Here is a 20,935-nt window from a genome sequence, read left to right as displayed (position 1 = left end):
ATTTCTTAGTGACCCCAAACTTTTGAACGGTAGTGTATATATACACTGTATATTCCGGACTCTGACATTGCTCGTTCTGTAATTTCTTAATTTCTTTCTTTTTTGATTTTTATACTATGTGTATATTGTCTTGTATTGCTATGTATTACTACACTGTTGGCGCTAGAAACCCAAGCTTTTCGCTGCACCTGCGATAACATCTGCAAATCTGTGTACGCTAAACTTTGATTTGATTTCTATGGTGCTGACCAGAGTTCTTTTGTTTATCTTGCTGGAATCCTACAGCACATAGCTTGGCACAAAGTCAAGGGTTCTCTTTAGCCTGACATTTCAAAGATTTTAGAGCATGGCCCAATGACGTGTCAGCTTATTCCTTGTTATTTTGATCTAGACTGACTCTGGTTGATTTTAGTTTTAGGATTATGTTATGTGAGTTGGAGATTAAAGACCCCGTCCTCGAGATCTCCAGAACAAGTCTTCCTGAGACGTTTTGTTTTGTCCTGGGAAATCTTAGATGGGCATTGAACCAACTGAACCAGACTGTACTGAATTGTACTCTTATACTGCCCCCAAGTGGTTGTAAAAGGGTACAACTTTGTTTAGAAACATTTGAAAACGTAATCTGTGAACTAGCTGCTACTAGCAGTGAACAGGCACTACCGTTACAACAAGTAGCTTTATCTCTATCTGCTGGACGCAATGCTTCACTGCATTTTCCACCGACATCTGACGAGCAAATGGAAGGGAGGGGCCCATTGGGAGGGGCCCATTGACTCTATGTATGGTATAGGGAGGAACCCAGGACATTCTTTTTTTGTACCAAACCCTCTTGAAAATTGGAAACATATAGTTCTATTTGCTGTAGCATTCCTCGTCTGAATTAGCCTGTTTACACATTCCCTTGCTGTAGTCATGGAGCTGTCAATCTCTCAACGCATCATTTAAATGACACTAAGAGGAGATTTAGATTGAAATGCTTTCACAGTAGGCTACATTGTCTTGACCCTTGAAAAAACAAAATGGGGCCTAACCGCTCTCTGTGCCATGGTCACATTTGGACCAAGGTTACATTTTGCCAGGGGGCATCTGCGGCAATCATAGATTTTCTTCTCTATGGGCATCTGCAGCAATCATAGATTTTCTTCTCTATGGGCATCTGCAGTAATCATAGATTTTCTTCTCTCTGGGCATCTGCAGTAATCATAGATTTCCTTCTCTCTGGGCATCTGCAGTAATCATAGATTTTCTTCTCTCTGGGCATCTGCAGTAATCATAGATTTTCTTCTCTATGGGAGTGACAGCGTGTTGCGTGCCGTGTCAATTTGCTCTGTTCAGACTGTGTATGAACAGTGTATTCTGCATATTTAAACCAGGCTTACCAGGCTCTCAGAAACAAATTGACACATTCAAAACAACCTTTTGTTTTTAATGTAATGTATACTAGTATAAACTCTCAGAAACAAAGGGCTATCTTGAACCTAAAAGGTTTCTTCGGCGGTCCACATAGGATAATCCTTTGAGGAACCCTCATTGGTTCCAGGTAGAACCCTTTTGGTTCCAAATAGAACCGTTTTGGGTTCCGTGTAGAATCCTTTCCACAGAGGGTACTACATGAAACCCAAAATGATTCTACCTGGAACCAAAAAAGGTTCTCCTATTGGGACAGCCAAAGAGCCCTTTTGTCACCCTTTATTCTAAGAGTGCAGAATCATGTAAGCCTAAAGCTTTTCGTCAGTCTCTTTTGACAGCAGTCAATGACCTAAGCGTACTGTACATACCTGTACACTCCTTTATGATACTTTGCATTGTGTGATCTCTATGCTCAAGTGAAGTCACATTCCATAACATGTTGGAACAGAACAAACCCGAAACTGTTTGCCTGAAACTAGGGATAACTCTTCACGGCATGGCTACACCCATTCAGTCTGTACTCCTCTGTTTCAATAGGGAATGTTTTTGATGTAGTGTGTGGAGCGGGGGAAGAGGCTGCTATCTCCATGCCTGTGTCATCCCCCCCAGTCAAAAAATACCCCAGGCTCACTTTTCCAATTCCTGTTTTCCGTTTTCTGTCGCTGCCATCTTTTTTTTCATTGCCTTGTTCAGTCCCCTCTGGTGGATCTGTCAATAAGCCAGTCATGGCAATGACACGTGGAATTTTTCATTACCTTGCCCCAGGGCACTATATAGTTCACTACCCATGCCTCTTTTCCACTCTTGTTCACACCCTCTCTCTCTCTCTCGGATTCTCTCTATTTGTTCCTGTCCTGTTCAGACGAAGCCTGCTGTGTTCCCTAGCTGCCTGTACTGCTGTTTAGCGAGGAGTAGAGCTGTGTAGTATTGAGCAGGACAACGTGTGACCACATAGAACAGTCTAGGGCTGTGTGTAGGGCTGTATTAGGGCAGTGCAGGGCACAAGGGCAGTGTTGGGCTGGCAGAGGTAAGGCTCTCCCATGGCCTACCCTCAGTGCCCAGCCCCTGCGTCCTACACCATGGTCATCATCCCTCTCCGGAGCAGCCTCTACAGCCTTGACGCCCTGCGCTTCTACCTATGGGTGAGACCTGTGTGTGTGTGTGTGTGTGTGTGTGTGTGTGTGTGTGTGTGTGTGTGTGTGTGTGTGTGTGTGTGTGTGTGTGTGTGTGTGTGTGTGTGTGTGTGTGTGTGTGTGTGTGTGCGTGCGTGTGCGTGTGCGTGTGCGTGTGTGTGTGTGTGTGTGTTGATGAGCATGTGTGTGTGTGTGTTGATACTTATCAGGGGCTTCAGTTTGACAGATTCATAGGTAAAATATGCTGGCGTGAGTGCACAACGTGTCTATGTCTGACTGACTGACTTATTGGACCGTACAGTATGTTCTGCATATTACCAAAGTGAGCGTATCAAGACAGGAATGCTGTCGTGTGCATTTCACATGGTCTTATTTTCCATAGGATTATGTAGAGAACTGTAGTTGTGATTATAGATAGTCAGTGTCTGTTTCAACATGAAATGAGAGAGGGAGTTACAATGAGGTAATCAATTCCAAACGTTGTAAACACAAGTTATTGTATTGAGTTTGTATTGAGTGACAACCAGCCATAGTACCCCCCCAGGTTCCATCTGGAGCTTCATGACACATGTAAGGCTACACTATTACATTTTGTCATTGCTTAAAAGGACTCTATTCACTCCTGGTTTCATTACGTAGTTATAGTTTCATGGATACGGATCCATGTTTAGTCTTCGACGGCAGAGCAGCAGGACTCCATTGCATCAGCCACCCCGATGACAAATTCCCACATGTTTTGTCCAGCTCCTCACAGCTTCCTGGCAAGAGCCTGAAGATAATATTCCAGTCACACAGTAGTAGGCTACTCATCTACACTTTATTTCCATATCCAACACAACATACTTGTAGCTCTACCAACTTCATTTTCCAGTACAAATCTCCTATATGGAAAATAAAGCTAATTGAACTTGAATGTTGCCTAAATTTCACTTCTTGTTGTCTCAGATTAAGAGGCTAAAGAACTTGGAGAGGGAGCAGGACTCTCTGTGGGCCGGGCAGCAGGTTCTGAAGCAAGCCCGACTATGGTACCGACATAGACTGGAGGACAACAGATCCAGGCAGGCTAACGTGGGCACCGGGGCTGGGGCAGAGGTGTGGGGAGGAGAGGTGAGTTACTACAGTGAGGTTGAGATTGTTTTACACAGATAGACAGAGATACAGAACGTCGCAAATTGTTCTCCATGTTGGCTCCAAACAATAAAATGAGCAGTCTAACTAAAATTTTAAATGGGAATTTTATGCCTTGGAAACTCAAGCTGAGCTTGAATATTCTGTATATACAGTTGAAGTCGGAAGTGTACATACACTTAGGTTGGAGTCATTAAAACTCGTTTTTCAACCACTCCACAAATTTCTTGTTAAATCAAATCAAATGTATTTATAAAGCCCTTCTTACATCAGCTGATATCTCAAAGTGCTGTACAGAAACCCAGCCTAATACCCCAAACAGCAAGTAATGCAGGTGTAGAAGCACGGTGGCTAGGAAAAACTCCCTAGAAAGGCCAGAACCTAGGAAGAAACCGAGAGAGGAACCAGGCTATGAGGGGTGGCCAGTCTTCTTCTGGCTGTGCCGAGTGGAGATTATAACAGAACATGGCCAAGATGTTCAAATGTTCATAGATGACCAGCAGGGTCAAATAAAAAAATCACAGTGGTTGTCGAGGGTACAACAGGTCAGCACCTCAGGAGTAAATGTCAGTAGGCTTTTCATAGCCGATCATTCAGAGTATCTCTACCGCTCCTGCAGTCTCTAGAGAGTTGAAAACAGCAGGTCTGGGACAGGTAGCACATCCGGTGAACAGGTCAGGGTTCCATACCCGCAGACAGAACAGTTGAAACTGGAGCAGCAGCACAGCCAGGTGGACTGGGGACAGCAAGGAGTCATCAGGCCAGGTAGTCCTGAGGCATGGTCCTAGGGCCCAGGTCCTCCGAAAGAGAGAAAGAAAGAAAGAAAGAAAGAAAGAAAGAAAGAAAAAGAGAGAGAGAAAGAAAGTTAGAGAGAATTAAATTCACACAGGACACCGGAGAAGACAGGAGAAATACTCCAGATACAACAGACTGACCCTAGCCCCCCGACACATAAACTACTGCAGCATAAATACTGGAAGCTGAGACAGGAGGGGTCGGGAGACACTGTGGCCCCGTCCGACGATACCCCCATACAGGGCCAAACAGGCAGGATATAACCCCACCCACTTTGCCAAAGCACAGCCCCCACACCACTAGAGGGATATCTTCAACCACCAACTTACCATCCTGAGACAAGGCCGAGTATAGCCCACAAAGATCTCCGCCACGGCACAACCCAAGGGGGGGCACCAACCCAGACAGGAAGATCACGTCAGTGACTCAACCCACTCAAGTGACGCACCCCTCCTAGGGACGGCATGGAAGAGCACCAGTAAGCCAGTGACTCAGCCCCTGTAATAGGGTTAGAGTGGAGAAAGGGGAACCGGCCAGGCAGAGACAGCAAGGGCGGTTCGTTGCTCCAGTGCCTTTCCATTCACCTTCACACTCCTGGGCCAGACTACACTCAATCATAGGACCTACTGAAGAGATGAGTCTTCAATAAAGACTTAAAAGTTTAGACCGAGTCTGCGTCTCTCACATGGGTAGGCAGACCATTCCATAAAAATGGAGCTCTATAGGAGAAAGCCCTGCCTCCATCTGTTTGCTTATAAATTCTAGGGACAGTTAGGAGGCCTGCGTCTTGTGACCGTAGCATATGTGTAGGTATGTACGGCAGGACCAAATCGGAAAGATAGGTAGGAGCAAGCCCATGTAATGCTTTGTAGGTTAGCAGTAAAACCTTGAAATCAGCTCTTAACAGGAAGCCAGTGTAGAGAGGCTAGCACTGGAGTAATATGATCAAAAAATGTTCTAGTCAACATTCTAGCAGCTATGTTTAGCACTAACTGAAGTTAATTTAGTGCTTTATCCTGGTAGCCGGAAAGTTGAGCATTGCAGTAGTCTAACCTAGCAGTGACAAAAGCATGGATTAATTTTTATGCATCATTTTTGGACAGAAGGTTTCTGATTTTTGTTACATAGATGGAAAAAAGATGTCCTTGAAACAGTCTTGATATGTTCATCAAAAGAGAGCGAGATAGTTTTGGCAAGTCGGTTAGGACATCTACTTCATGCATGACAAAAGTAATTTTTCCAACAATTGTTTACAGACAGATTATTTAACTTACAATTCACTGTATCACATTTCCAGTGGGTCAGAAGTTTACATAGACTAAGTTGACTGTGCCTTTAAACAACTTGGAAAATTTCAGAAAAGGATGTCATGGCTTTAGAATCTTGTGATAGGCTAATTGACATAATTTGAGTCAATTGGAGGTGTACCTGTGGATGTATTTCAAGGCCTACCTTCATACTTAGTGCCTCTTTCCTTGACATCATGGGAAAATCAAAAGAAATCAGCCAAGACCTCAGAAAATAATTGTAGACCTCCACAAGCAATTTCCAAATGCCTGAAGGTACCACATTCATCTGTACAAACAATAGTATGCAAGTATAAACACCATGGGACCACGCAGCCGTCATACCGCTCAGGAAGGAGACGCATTCTGTCTCCTAGAGATGAACGTAATTTGGTGCGAAAAGTGCAAATCAATCCCAGAACAACAGCAAAGGACCTTGTGAAGATGCTGGAGGAAACAGGTACAAAAGTATCTATATCCACAGTAAAACGAGTCCTATATCGACATAACCTGAAAGGCGCTCAGCAAGGAAGAAGCCACTGCTCCAAAACCACCATAAAAAAGCCAGACAACGGTTTGGAACTGCCCATGGGGACAAAGATTGTAGTTTTTGGAGAAATGTCCTCTGGTCTGAGGAAACAAAAATAGAACTGTTTGGCCATAACGACAATCATTATGTTTGGAGGAAAAAGAGGAAGGCTTGCAAGCCGAAGAACACCATCCCAACTGTGAAGGACGGGGGTGGCAGCATCATGTTCTGGGGGGGCTTTGCTGTAGGAGGGACTGGTGCACTTCACAAAATAGATGGCATCATGAGGTAGGAAAATTGTGGATGTATTGAAGCAACATCTCAAGACCTCAGTCAGGAAGTTAAAGCTTGGTCGCAAATGGGTCTTCCAAATGGACAATGACCCCAAGCATACTTCCAAAGTTGTGGAAAAATGGCGTAAGGACAACAAAGTCAAGGTATTGGAGTGGCCATCACAAAGCCCTAACCTCAATCCCATAAAAAATGTGTGGGCAGACCTGAAAAAGCGTGTGCGAGCAAGGAGGCCTACAAACCTGACTCAGTTACACCAGCTCTGTCAGGAGGAATGGGCCACAATTCACCCAACTTATTGTGGGAAGCTTGTGGAAGACTACCCAAAACAATTGACCAAAGTTACACAATTTAAAGGAAATGCTACCAAATACTAATTGAGTGTATGTAAACTTCTGACCCACTAGGAATGTGATGAAAGAAATAAAAGCTGAAATAAATAATTCTCTCTACTATTATTCTGACATTTCACATTCTTAAAATAAAGTGGTGATCCTGTCTGACCTAAAACAGGGAAGTTTTACTAGGATTAAATGTCAGGAATTGTGGAACTGAGTTTAAATGTATTTGGCTAAGGTGTATGTAAACTTCTGACTTCAACTGCATATGTCTTTACAAGCTAACAAGTTTCGTTAAACCGTAGAGTTGATATTAAACGCATCACTTCTCATCACTCTGTACAGGGGGTGTCATCGTGCCTCCTGAGGTCTCAGATCCAGAGGGTGAATGGATCTTTGGGTAGTCTGATGATTGAGCCCAACGTAACCAGCTGTCCCTCCTCTCCGAAGAGGGACGGGGTCGAGGTATCAGACAATGAGCTACGGTGGCAGAACACGGTACTGGTACAGGTGAGAGAGAACCCCTTTAGTATCTTTATCCTTGATCTCCGACCCTGGTCTTGGAGAGCTAACGGGTGTTCTGGCTTGTTTATTTCACAGCCTAGCACTAAAGCATCCTACTTCAGTTCTTTAGATTCATGTGGGTGGGTAGATTAGGTGATTATTATTATTTTGTTTTCTTACGTTTTATTTTGGCAGGAGGTGAGCGAGAAGAATTTTCAAATCTCCCTGTTGGAGCTGGAGAGAGACCGCCTTTTGCAAGAGCTGAGTGTGCATCTGGGTGTAGAAGTGTAGTGGGCATCCTGACTGAGTTATTTCCGATGTTTGTACACCTGCTATCAAGCCCATTTCACTTTTATCACGCAAGAACACACACGCGACTGAACACCGCTTCATAACTCTTCAACTAAAGTTCTTCCAATCAATGTCAGGATTTCATTTTCTCTCACCACTGTAAATATGTTTGTAAAATAATAATTCAATATAATGTATGTACAAAGACTGAGTGTGTTATTGTCTCATTTTCTTCAGTCCTGTTGACTGGTTGGCTGAATAACCAGACTGGCATGTAGGATCATCACCTCAGGCTCGTCCTCACCTTCTAAACCTTTATGCAAATACAAAGTGGTCTTAGCCTAATTATGCGTGTCTGTCTATTGGTCATGTACCACCTGTGAAACACAGAGCAACACCAAAAATCCCCAGAAGGGGGCGGTAGACCCTCAGCTATGGTGAAAAGTGAAGGTGAATTCAGCATGCATATGCTGCTGTTCAAAATCTACAATCAGAACATAAGCCGAGAGACAAACTATAACATTTAGATGATTGTCCAGTTATATGATTTTTTTTTTTAAAGAGATTGAAAAGGCCATCTGTGTCTCCAAGTACACTGCAGTCTGATACACCAACTCCTTGTGCAGTAGATTTGTCTCTGGGCAGTAGCTAGTACCCAGCCAGCACCCTGTACCCTCTCTGTCAACGTTCATCATAGTTCACATTTCCGCCCCAAGCCTGTGAGGTTTCTGTCCATACACGTTACCGCTCCTCCGCTGGTGGTCCCGCACTGATGTTACCTCAGCTGATAAGGCTTATCTAGCCTCTCTATCACTGACACATGGCTGGCTCGCACACACACACACACACACCTCGCGAGCATAAACACACTAAAGCAGCCATGCCCTGCACGCCATCTATTCGCACAAACACTATCAGTCTAAATATCATTCCCCTACTTCATTCAGTATAGTGTGGCTGTATGCTGGCATTTATGGGATATCATGAACAGGAGCATTGGGAATGTTGCTTTGCGAATACTAGTGCAGCCTACCACATGGCAGCAGGCCTATTTATCTAACGTTCTATTGCTTGTTTTCTTCCTACTCCTGTTTTCATTGTTCTTGCCGTCTTCTGGAGACGTGGACCAATCTTGTTGTCAGGGATTTTCATCAGAGAGAATGGCGGTTTCATTGTCTCCCAGAGAGTGTTTATCCTGTACTTATACTGGCCCAGTGTCTCTGCTTACTTGTTTGGCCCAGAGAAGTGATGTTGCTGCTCTTTGTCTGTGTTTGGAATTATACATATCCCACCAAGGACTTATAGTAATCCCAAACAGAGAGCGAGAGAGGCAGGGCGCTGGGATGGACATACCCATGTACTGCACGTTTACCAAGGAACATATAATGTGCTGTCATTGGCCAAAGCTTTCGGATTATGCCGACTGCCTGAAACCCAAATTTGAAAAGCAGCTATTGGACTGAGAGAGGAGGCTTGCTCAGTCAGCTAGGCCAAGGAAAGTTGAATGCTACTGAATTGTCACACCAACACATCAAATACAGTATGTTGCACACACTGTATTTGTAAAGTGCACATTTCTTTGGCCAAACAGTAATGATAAAATTGCATTCATAAATACAACCACGTACAAACCCTTTGTAACAAGAAAAAAAAAGAAAACATCCATTACGGACCATGCTTTCAAATAAGTAGCCCCTGTTCCCTCGCTACAGACCGCCACTGAACCATCAAGACCAGGGTACCAGCACTCAGCTAATTATTGGTTGTAATTCCCACTGCAGAGCCAAACAACCTTTTATTGAGGATGTCATGCTTCTATGACACTCCACAATCTTTCTTCCTTGCCAGCATGGTTCATTGACTTTCAACTCTGCTGGTCTCCCACTCAACCTATCCTGTACTCAAGCTGTTGTGATTTTATTTATTTTTTCTGTGGTTTTCCTAGAGTTGTATTGATTAGTATCTATGGTTTTCCTATGAAGGAGACTTAGGATACACGTGCGCCCACTCCCCTGCAGGTCTGTAGTGGTGTGAAATGTAAACAGAGAAATAGTTTGATGGCTTCCTCTCGGATGCTGCGGGTTTTTAATGCATTCCTGAGACTATTAGGATGGAGAACTTCCTGCACACCCTCAGATGGCATCCTCAGATGGTTACTAGCTTTGAAGTACTCAGGAAGTCTAATAGACTTCACTGGGGGGGGGGGTTCTAAATGAATCTATAACATCTCCAAGATGTTTTTATCTCCAAGATGTATTACAGTAAAACGGTAGTGTTGTGTTTGCATAAACAAAGTCCTGTGTATTTTCTTTTCTTGGCTGCCTGGCGATATCAGATAATGGATGTGCTTGTTTATGACAACTGGATAATGGTGTCCATTTTATTAACAAAGGGATACTGAAAATACTGTACATCCTATTTTAATACTTGTTGTAATACAGTGTCCCAAAAGGGCACCATACAAAGAAAATAAGTGTCACTTTCATCACTGCCAAAGATTATGCTAAAATGAATTAAAAAGTGTCAAAATGTTCAATCATCCACACATAATAAAGTGTGATAGATATTATTAGTCAGAGTGTATAGTGTAAACAGACATGAGACACACACTTCCGATGGATACATCACTCCAGGCTCTCCTGTCGTCAAGGCATTGATGTTCAGGCCTACACTCCTCTGGACTGAGTTCAAATGCTGAGAGGATGGATGACTCAAATCAACTTGCTTTCAGTCCATCACATCAGTGTCAAATAGCTAAGGATTAAATATGATTAATTCGCTCTAAAAAAAAAGGTTTGGGGAGTTTTTCCCAATCATTTTACTGGCACACTGAGTCACTGACACAACTGAAAATGTCAAAAGGAATATAGACCTACACAATTATATCTCTAGTGGCCTGTTTTCGGGTGTGATGAGATGACACTGTATATGTACAATGCAGTGCTAACCATGTACTGTACCTATGCAAAATATATTTGGGTTTAAGGTCATTCTAAGCCTCACACTGGTTTTCAAAGGCAAACCAAAATACCCTTGTGCCTGGGGCTCCATGAGAGAAACATTGTGCAACTTTTAACCTGATTTAGCATCTGATAGCAGGCTTTACAGAGTCCACGGTGTCCATTGTCAAAATGCACTGTCTTGTTGCTTTCTGTCAAAATCAAGTGATCAAAATGTTCATTGAAATGAATGATAGAGTACACAGTTCATTCATATAAAACTTTCATGTCATTTTTTTTTTACCAAACCTCAACAAGGATAGCATAAAGTGACAGGAAATACAGTTTATTCGTTTTACACAGTTCTAGAAACTCAACTCTCCACTGTCGCTGTTCTTTGACTCGCCGTCGCTGTAGCATTCTGTCATCTTTGGCACAGGGGCACGGCTGCGCATTTCTCCAGCTGACATTTCAACTATCCCACCACCACTGGACACGTTGACATCTAACAGACTCTGCAAGTGTTTTATGTAGTATATTGCAGCACGCAGTGTCTCCACTTTGCTGAGTCTTTTGTCCTCGAATTCTTGGGGAAGATGCTCCCGGAGCCGTGCGTAACCCTCGTTTACGCAGCGCACTCGCTGCCGTTCCCTTTCGTTCCTTTTTCGAATGAACGCTGGTTCGAATGAGTAGTCATATACACCGATGTGCCTGTGGAATGGGAAATATGAGAGACTCCCTGCGAATCTCTGACCGTACACCGGATCCAGGTAGGTTGTTGTGTCCAGGGGAAAGGGAAGTCCAAGCGTGTCCTTGTAATGCGCTATCTGGCGATTCATGGAGAGGCCGAGCGCTATGGGTTGGACATATGGGATGCGCTCAAATAATCCCTTCTTCTGTTCCGACATCTCTCTGCAAAGGAAAAAATAATTTAGGGTTCATTATACTTATAATATAGGCTATTCATTATAACACAATACTCTTTGATTAGCCTATAATCATGGAAACTATGAAACTCATCCCACCCATGGTTTTATTGGAAATTATAGGCTATTTCTAACTTTCATGAATCTTAATTTTCCCAACACCCAAAAGCCTTCGAAATTACAGTGTAAAATCCATGGCACAGACTAGAACATTTCCATTAATTCCACAATTGAATTCATGACCTGAGCTCACCTTCTCACAGAGTCTTCATAATCATCTCTCATCGTGCGTTATCTCCTTTCCCCGTTTATGTTTGTCTATTGAAGTAAGCAGGGGAAATTGTAACCTGTTGGAAAGCAAGTTGTCACATCCCCATTCCCTCTGTCTGTGACAATCTCTAGTTTTTGTTGGTTATCATGCCAGGTGGGTGTGATCCTACACTGGGCGGGGAGAAAGAGATACGCAACCCTTTCTCTCAAAACAAAACTACAGTATGCTATGTATATGAGTAGACATGTATTACTGAACAAAATGGAATAATTGGGGATATACATTTGACAGCAACATGATAGGGATAGTGGGGACAATGGGAGATAGAACTGTCAAACAAAAGCCATGTTTAATTTGCATATTGAATAAGCACCTAAAGTCAATTCATTTAAGTTACGTTCACAAAGTTGTGGAACTGTGTAGCCTAAAAAACTTTTTGTTAGGGTCCGTGATAAAATAAAAAAAAACAGAGAGGCTTTGGCAAATGACCTTAGATCAGATGTTCGTCCTGCAGCGCTGCTTCTTGCATGCGCATGCTCAGTGTGTCACGCTGTCATGGACCCGAACAGAGAGGAAGCCTTTTGGTATGTTGGCTTTTGTTTTCTTAAAATGTTCACTTACTGTATGCTACATTTGTATCTATTGCATGAATATACAACATCACGGCATTGTCTTTGAATCGTCAACGTGAGCTATACGCTCAAATAGGGATCGTAACGTTTGTTAGATGAAATTGTTAGTTTTTCTTGATTCTCGTTAGTTAGCTAACGTTACTGTTAGCTAGCTATTCTTAGCAAACTAGATAGATAAATAGAAAGCTAACTACATTACCAATTGTATTCATGTGGCTAAAAGGTGCAATATGCAGAAATCGTTTCTCCTTTTCCTAATAGTTCGCCTAATTTAAGTTTGTCTAAACAAACAATGGACAGTGTAGATACTCTTTTTCATTAAACCAATAATTCATTTGTACTTTCAGCTGTTTGAAGCTGGTGTACAAAACCGAAAGTAAAGAAAACAACCTTAGACTTGCTTTCAACGAGAATGATAGATCTATAAGTCACATTTCTATGTGAATTTGGTCAACTTACATATTGCATACTTTGTTGATAGGGTCTCAGGTCAGATTTGGACTGTAACATGTTCTATAAAATACATCTCTTGCTGTTAGCTAGCTAATTCATGCATTGTGTCATATTTTGCAACATATTTTGGTGAATGTGACATGAAGCAAATTGATGATTGATCTCTGTCTCTATCCTCTCCAGCTGGCAGAATGCGCACATTTCACGCTATCTTGGATGAGCACACACTGCCGAAGTCAGGTCTCCAAACACTGATAGACTTTCCACACACATTTCATGTTTTTTGTTGTTGTTGTTGTCAGCCTCAAATGGGATATTACACAGCTTTTTCTAACACCTTTGACTTTTGTTGATTCCTCTCCAGAATGAATGACATGAACCTCAGCCCTGTTGGGATGGACCAGTTAAGTGTGCCCTCTGTGAGTGCCAGTCATCTGGGTCTACCCACCTCCCCAACACACAACCCCATCACTACACCAGGTAAAACACATTCACTTATCTGGTGAAACTATATTTTCTTAATTTGTTTACATATTTATTGCAAATATAATTGTTGATACAATGATCAATACATTAATTTTCTTCAGGCATGTCTGTATATATTTTCTTAATTTGTTTACATATTTATTGCAAATATAATTGTTGATACAATGATCAGTACATTCATTTTCTTCAGGCATGTCTGTGGCTATACCCAGCCTGGGGCCCTCTCTTGGGTCTCTGCCTTCTGCTCTGTCGCTCATGCTGCCAATGGGTCCTCTTGGTGACAGAGGGGTCATGTGTGGCCTTCCAGAGAGAAACTACTCATTACCTCCTCCCCCCTACCCACACCTGGAGAGTAGCTACTTCAGACACATACTGCCAGGTAGGGCTGAGCACTTCTCTTCACCACAGTATGTCATCTCCGTTGTATCTCTCGTGGATATCTTAAGGATCCATGATATTACACCATGACACGTTAGCTGATCTATATGTATGTGGATTGGACATGATTTCTCTTTCTCTCTATCAAGGTATCCTGTCTTACCTGGCAGACCGGCCTCCCCCTCAGTACATTCACCCCAGCAGTCTTAACATGGACGGGACTCTCTCTGTGTCCAGCCAGAACCCCTCAGGTCTGGACCCTTACAGTGGCCCTGGAGGGCCTCTGGAACAAGGCCTGGTGTCCCTGGACTCCCGTCAGGTCGGTGGCCAGGGAGACCTCCACCAGGGTGGGGGCCACGAGGTGCAGCTGGACTCCACAGGGCTGAACATGGAGTCCCGTGTCAGCAGCCCCATGTCCCCAGACAGGATGGGAGAGGACCTGGCCAACATGGAGGGGGTGGTGGGGGCTGAGAACCAGCAGCAGCTGGGAGGGAGAGGCCAGAACCATGAGGGCCTGGGAAGAGTTGAGTCCAATGGGGGCGTGATGCCCCTGCACGGGCCTGGCCTGGAGCTTCCTGTGGGGATGGAGCCAGAGCACCTAGGGGGCCGGGTGGGGAACTCAGGGGGAGGGGGTCTGGGGGAGTCTTTACACAGCTCAGGGGAGCTGAACTCTGGGGTGGTGAGTGTGGTTCTCACCCAGTCCCAGCTAGAGCCTGTGTCCCTCCATGGTCATTCGGGCATGGGCCTAGAGCCGGTGAACGTGTCCCCCATCACGGCAGAGGTGTCCCTGGGGCCAGAGAACAGTCTGTTGCTGGTCAACTCCACCCTGCAGCTGGAGGACTCCACCTCCAACAAGGAGAACATGGTCACTGCCTTCACCATCTGTGAGTAAGAGGGAAGGATGGCGGACATTTTGCTTTTGTGTTTACTTGTGCTGAGTTATTGCTGGGCACGGTGGCTCATTTTGGTCTGTAAGGGAAATTTGAGCTTAGTTCTGTTATCTTGATCCATTGGAAGTCTTTGAACTTCTGATCTGTATATCTTTGTCCTAACTTGTCATTATATTGTGTTGGAGAACAGGGTGTACGCTGTGTGAGCGGTCGTATCCCTCCGACTGCCCGGAGCACGGCCCAGTCACCTTTATCCCTGACACGCCCATCCAGAGCAGAGCCCGTCTGTCTTTGCCTCGCCCGCTCTGCCTCCGCATCTCTGTGGCTGATGAGCCTTTAGGTATGGAAACCCCTGTGGAGATGTAAGCCTCAATTCATCGGAGCATGGACTCTTACAAGGTGTCAAGTGTTCCTCAGGAATGCTGGCCCATGTGGACTACAATGCTTCCTACAGTTGTTTCAAGATGTCCTTTGGGTGGTGGACATTCTTCGTACACACCTTAAAACTGTTGAGTGTGAAAAACCCAGTAGCGTTGCAGTTATAGACACAAACTGGTGCGCCTGGCACCTACTTCCGTACCACCTTCAAAGGCACAAATATTTTATCTTGCCCATTTACCCTCTGAATGGCACACATGCACAATCCATGTCTCAAGGCTTAAAAATCATTCTTTAACCTGTCTCCTCCCCTTCATCTACACTGGTTGAAGTGGATTTAACAAGCGGCATCAATAAGGGATCATAGCTTTCACCTGGTCAGTCTGTCATGGAAAGAACAGGTTTTCAAAATGTTTTGTACACTCAGTGTGTATTGATCTGGGCAATTCCATGTAAAAGCAGCCGTGAGCACCAACGTGAAGCTCATAGGAGTATTTAAAATTGGGTGTCAAATGAAAGCCAAGAGTCCATGTTTTTTTTTTTTACATTAAGGCATCAACGTTGTTCCTTCCTAAAAAAAAAAAAAAATGTAATAAGCAAAGGCTTGGATTTCTGGTTAAACAGATGGAAAATGGCTCTTAGAAAACCTCTACCAGGAAAAAGTCTTAAAAGGTATTAGAAATAGATAAAAAGACAATAATATTGAAGACCCCTGTCAACTAATATCAAAACTTATATTTTGTGTTGGAGACATTTTCCTGCCTTCTGTAAGTTTAAACATTTTGTGCCTTGAAATTACCTTACCAAAAATGCACATCTTTTACGATATTATCCGATTTCTCTCCCTAATGAGGAGAGAAGATAATGAAGGTTCACAGAAGTAACAAGTAAAGGTAGACCTATCAATTAGTGTTTTTACTGATATTTTGTGATTATTAAGTGATTGTAAATTCAAAGTTACCAAATCGGTCATTTCCGCAATTGAATTGGCTACAATGGGAAATCACAGTAGTCACAAAACACAGTTGGGTTCACAAGATTGGACAGTACAGCACAGTAAAGAAAAGTATAGCTCAGTACAGTAGAGTACAGAAAAGTATAGTACAGTAGTGTAGAGTTCAGTACAGTGAACAGTAGAGCACACGAGTTGAGTACACTGATGTACTGAACTGTACTGTTCTGAACTATACTTTGCTGTACTGTACTGAACTCTACTATACATTACTGTACTCTGCTGAACTCTACTGTTCTGTACTCTACTCTGAGCTCTACAATGCTGTACTGTACTCTACTGTGTTTGCCGTACATTTTAAGTGAAACATCTAAGTCTCAGCGCAATTCCCTTACTGTGGAATTGCCCATCCTATGAGCTCTTGCCACTCAAAAACAACCTATAGCTTGTTTGCCCCTGATCAAAATCTCTATATGTGTGTGTGTCTCTTAGGAGTATTTGCCCGGGACATCATACCTCCCAGGACCTGCTTTGGGCCCATGGTGGGTCAGCACTGTAGCAACGTAGACCTGCAAGACTGGTCGGACAAGGACACCCCTCAGATATGGAAGGTCAGTGGCTTATACTATACACGTGTCCTCATTTAGATTTCAGATGACCTTATAATAGAATTGCATGTGAGTCAATGAAATGCTATGTCAATTATGTGGATGAAGGAAGGCACCATTCTGACCAGTAGATGGTGGTGTTGTTTCAGATGTTCCACAACAACGTGCTGGAGTTCTGTATTGTGACCACAGATGAGAATGAATGCAACTGGATGATGTTTGTCCGCAAGGCAAGGTAATTATCACTTAGTGAAGCCACCTCATGCATTTTGCTCAATGTTATCTTTGATCCAAAATGGCTTCCATTCAGATCTGTGGTGTCTCTGTGAGCAGGACCAGAGAGGAGCAGAACCTGGTGGCCTACCCCGACAACGGGAAGCTGTTCTTCTGCACGTCCACTGAGATCCTCCCAGACCAGGAGCTGCTCTTCTACTACACCAGGGACTACTGCAGGCAGATGGGGGTCCCTCAAGTCCCAGAGGGCCAGATGTGCCAGTGCGGCAAAGAGTGCCAGTCCTTCGCCGAGCTCAAGTCCCACCTGAGCAGCCACAACGACCACCCCCATTCCCACAGCCCCAGCCAGGACCACCGCCAGGACCAACACCAGGAGGGCAAGCTGCCCAGCGGTACCTCCAGCTCCTCCTCATCCCCCTGGGCCTGCCACTCCCACAACAGCAGCCACTCTAATAACACAAATAACTCTGGCTCCAACACACACTCACACAGACACTCGCTTGAGAGGAAGTACAAGTGCAGTATGTGCTCGCGGGCGTTCACCACGTCCACTAAGCTCAACGTGCACTTCATGGGGCACGTGGGGATGAAGCCGCACAAGTGTGAATACTGCAGCAAGGCCTTCAGTGATCCAAGCAACCTGAGGATGCACCTCAAGATACACACAGGTAGTGGCCTGCAGCTTGGGGATGGGTGGCGTGGCCTGCAGCTCGGGGATGGGTGGCGTGGCCTGCAGCTCGGGGATGGGTGGCGTGGCCTGCAGCTCGGGGATGGGTGGCGTGGCCTGCAGCTCGGGGATGGGTGGCGTGGCCTGCAGCTCGGGGATGGGTGGCGTGGCCTGCAGCTCGGGGATGGGTGGCGTGGCCAACACTCACACGTGCACACGTATACACATTGACATGGAACCTTTCAACATAGCAGCTTAGCATTGTCTGTGTCAGTCTCAAGGGTGTTTTTTAGATTAGTCAAGATGTTATTAGTCGCTTTAAAAGACATGAGGGTTCTACTGTATACAGTACCAGTCAAAAGTTTTTTCTTTATTTTACATTGTAGAATAATAGTGAAGACATCAAAACTATGAAATAAAACATATGGAGTAATGTAGTAACCAAAGAAGTGTTCAACAAATCAAAATATATTTTCTATTTAAAGTAGCCACCCTTTGCCTTGATGACAGCTTTGCACACTCTTGGCATTCTCTCAACCAGCTTCACCTGGAATGGTCTTCCAACGGTCTTGAAGGGGTTCCCACATGCTGAGCACTTGTTGGCTGCTTTTCCTTCACTCTGCCGGCCAAGTCATCCCAAACCATCTCAATTTGGTTGAGGTCGGGTGATTGTGGAGGCCAGGTCATCTGATGAAGCTCTCCATCTTGGTCAAATAGTCCTTACACAGCCTGGAAGTGTGTTGGGTCATTGTTCTGTTAAAAAACAAATGATAGTCCTACTAAGAGCAAACCAGATGGGATGGCATATCGCTGCAGAATGCTGATTAAGTGTGCCTTGAATTCTAAATAAATCACACACAGTGTCACCAGCAAAGCACCATCACACCTCCTCCTCCATGCGTCACGGTGGGAACCACACATGGGGAGATCATCCGTTCACCTACTCTGCGTCTCACAAAGACACGGTGGTTTGAACCAAAAATCTCAAATTTGGACTCATCAGACCAAAGGACAGATTTTGACCGGTCTAATGTCCATTGCTCATGTTTCTTGGCCCAAGCAAGTCTCTTCTTATTGGTGTCCTTTAGTAGTGGTTTCTTTGCAGCAATTTGACCATGAAGGCCTGATTTACGCAGTCTCCTCTGAGCAGTTGATGTTGAGATGTGTCTGTTACTTGAACTCTGTGAAGCATTTATTTGGGCTGCAATTTCTGAGGCTGGTAACATCTAATGAACTTATCCTCTGCAGCAGAGGTAACTCTGGGTCTTCCTTGAGAGCCAATTTCATCATAGCGCTTTATGGTTTTTGCGACTGCACTTGCAGAAACGTATTGGAAGAATTATTTTAGAAATTTTCCGCATTGACGGACATTCATGTCTTAAAGTAATGATGGTCTGTTGTTTCTCTTTGCTTATTTGAGCTGTTCTTGCCATTATATGGTCTTGGTCTTTTACCAAATAGCGCTATCTTCTGCATACCACTCCTACCTTGTCACAACACAACTGATTGGCTCAAACGTATTAAGAAGGAAAGAAATTCCACAAATTAACTTTTAACAAGGCACACCTGTTAATTCAAGTGCATTCCAGGTGACTACCTCATGAAGCTGGTTGAGAGAATGCCAAGCATGTGCAAAGCTGTCATCAAGGCAAAGGGTGGCTACTTTGAAGAATCTCAAATATAAAATCTATTTTGATTTGTTTAACACTTTTTTGGTTACTACATGATTCCATATGTGTTATTTCATAGTTTTGATGTCTTCACTATTATTCTAGAATGTAGAAAATAGTAAGAAAAAAAAACTGGAATGAGTAGGTGTGTCCAAACTTTTGACTGGTACTGTATAAGGTGATTATATGGTCTACGTATAGTTTTACTCACTCGAACTTCATGTGCTCCCACAGGTCAGAAGAACTACAGGTGTAATGTGTGTGAGAAGTCGTTCACTCAGAAGGCCCACATGGCGTCTCATATGGTGATTCACACGGGGGCCAAGAACTTCAAGTGTGACCTGTGTGACAGGATGTTCATCAGGAAGCAGGACCTCAAGCAGCACATGTTCACACATACACAGTAAGTTAACTAAACCAAACTATTGACATGAGTAGTATGGAAAAAGTCTCTGCTCTAGTTAATAGCCTGTAACCAGGGCCCAAAGTTTCTGCTCAGGCCACATGGCCAGGGAAAACTCCTGGACACCAGATGTAAGACATCGGTAAACATATTTTATAAAGTATCTGGATTTCCATCAGTCTATTTTCCTCTGTTCTTATCACCATTTCCCCTCCCCCTTCTATCCCTCTGCACTCTTTTCTCCACCCCTCTCCCATCATCATTCCCAACGCACAGAGAGCGTCAGATCCACTGTCCCAAGTGTGACAAACATTTCTTGAGGACCAATCACCTGAAGAAGCACATGAACTCCCATGAGGGCCGCCGGGACTACATCTGTGAGAAGTGTGAGAAGGGCTTCCTCACCAAATACCACCTCACCAGACACCTCAAGATCTGCAAAGGCCCCAAGACTGACCGAGGGGCCCAGGAGGAGGATGATGAGGAGGAGGAGGAGGAAGATGATGATGATGATGATGAAGAGGAAGTAGAGAGACTGAAAGATCCAGATAGCAGAGAGGACTGTGGGTTAGAGGGATACGATTCTGAGAAACCGTTGTCGCCACACAATTGACTGTGACTTCATTGTGCCATTGCTAGATATGTTTATTTATATTTACTTCGTTTTAACTATTAGTTTGTTTTGCCAATATCTAATTTGTTGTCAGGTTAAGGTTTCTATTATTTTCAAATATCAGTTTAATATTGGGAACAATCAAACAAGGATAATCCAGATTGTGATTTAGAGGTACTGTTTATGCATAGACTTCATGTTTTATTTCTTCAGGTACATTTTCCTTGCCAGACAACGATGATATGCTGCTCTATCATCGCTCCATACATTAGTCTGAAACTGCCATCCTATAAGTTGTTTGTGCCGATGTCAAAATGATGTGATTCATGTAGGCTGGCTTTGGCCCAACCCATCGGTTTCTGGGACCAATCAGTATGTGTTTGGGTTCTCAAAGAGTCGGGGAGGAAAGCAAATACAGACTCATCATGGAGAAGTAATGTTAGTGGTCTTGCTGTTTGGCCGGAGCGATGTGGCTGGGTAGCCAGGCAATAATTTTCCTATAAAAACTTATCATTACGTTTTAACTGAAAAGACATGGCCTTTTAACACACAATATTTTTTTTAACAGTGGTCATCTCTTTATGGAATAGATGCTGAGTTTGAGTCTGTCTCTGGATGCTGGTTCTGCTGCTGGTTGAATGTTGAAGAGGTATACCTTGTGATGTGTCTGCCACAATTTATTTTTGTATGTATGTGCAAATATATGAATAATGTCAAACGTCTGAATTCC

The 20,935-nt window shown here is 43.9% G+C and overlaps 2 protein-coding genes across 5 annotated transcripts; both read left to right on the top strand.

Moving 5' to 3' along the window:
- The first annotated feature begins 2,219 nt into the window (after positions 1-2,219).
- Positions 2,220-7,913, top strand: LOC115198720 (suppressor APC domain-containing protein 1). Its single transcript, XM_029760912.1, has 4 exons — positions 2,220-2,552; positions 3,489-3,650; positions 7,256-7,420; positions 7,610-7,913. The coding sequence occupies exons 1-4, from the start codon at positions 2,451-2,453 to the stop codon at positions 7,703-7,705; spliced, it is 525 nt and encodes a 174-aa protein (XP_029616772.1). The 5' UTR covers positions 2,220-2,450; the 3' UTR covers positions 7,706-7,913.
- Positions 7,914-11,012: 3,099 nt separating this feature from the next.
- On the top strand, positions 11,013-20,923 carry LOC115198717 (PR domain zinc finger protein 4). Of its 4 annotated transcripts, none has more exons than XM_029760906.1 (11): positions 11,013-11,414; positions 13,110-13,161; positions 13,291-13,406; positions 13,603-13,791; positions 13,940-14,674; positions 14,871-15,020; positions 16,503-16,621; positions 16,768-16,853; positions 16,952-17,520; positions 19,424-19,592; positions 19,869-20,923. In XM_029760906.1, the coding sequence occupies exons 1-11, from the start codon at positions 11,330-11,332 to the stop codon at positions 20,203-20,205; spliced, it is 2,607 nt and encodes an 868-aa protein (XP_029616766.1). In that variant the 5' UTR covers positions 11,013-11,329; the 3' UTR covers positions 20,206-20,923. The 4 variants fall into 4 exon arrangements, with proteins under 4 accessions (XP_029616766.1, XP_029616768.1, XP_029616765.1 ...); XM_029760908.1 differs by having other exon boundaries at positions 11,014-11,414; positions 13,110-13,166; XM_029760905.1 differs by lacking the exon at positions 11,013-11,414 and adding an exon at positions 12,012-12,425.
- The last annotated feature ends 12 nt before the right edge of the window (positions 20,924-20,935 follow it).

Source organism: Salmo trutta, chromosome 8 (genome assembly GCF_901001165.1).
Source record: "Salmo trutta chromosome 8, fSalTru1.1, whole genome shotgun sequence".
Classification (NCBI taxonomy): domain Eukaryota; kingdom Metazoa; phylum Chordata; class Actinopteri; order Salmoniformes; family Salmonidae; genus Salmo; species Salmo trutta.
The sequence above is the reverse complement of the archived record's forward strand: the minus strand, read 5'-3'. Positions and strand labels throughout refer to the sequence as shown.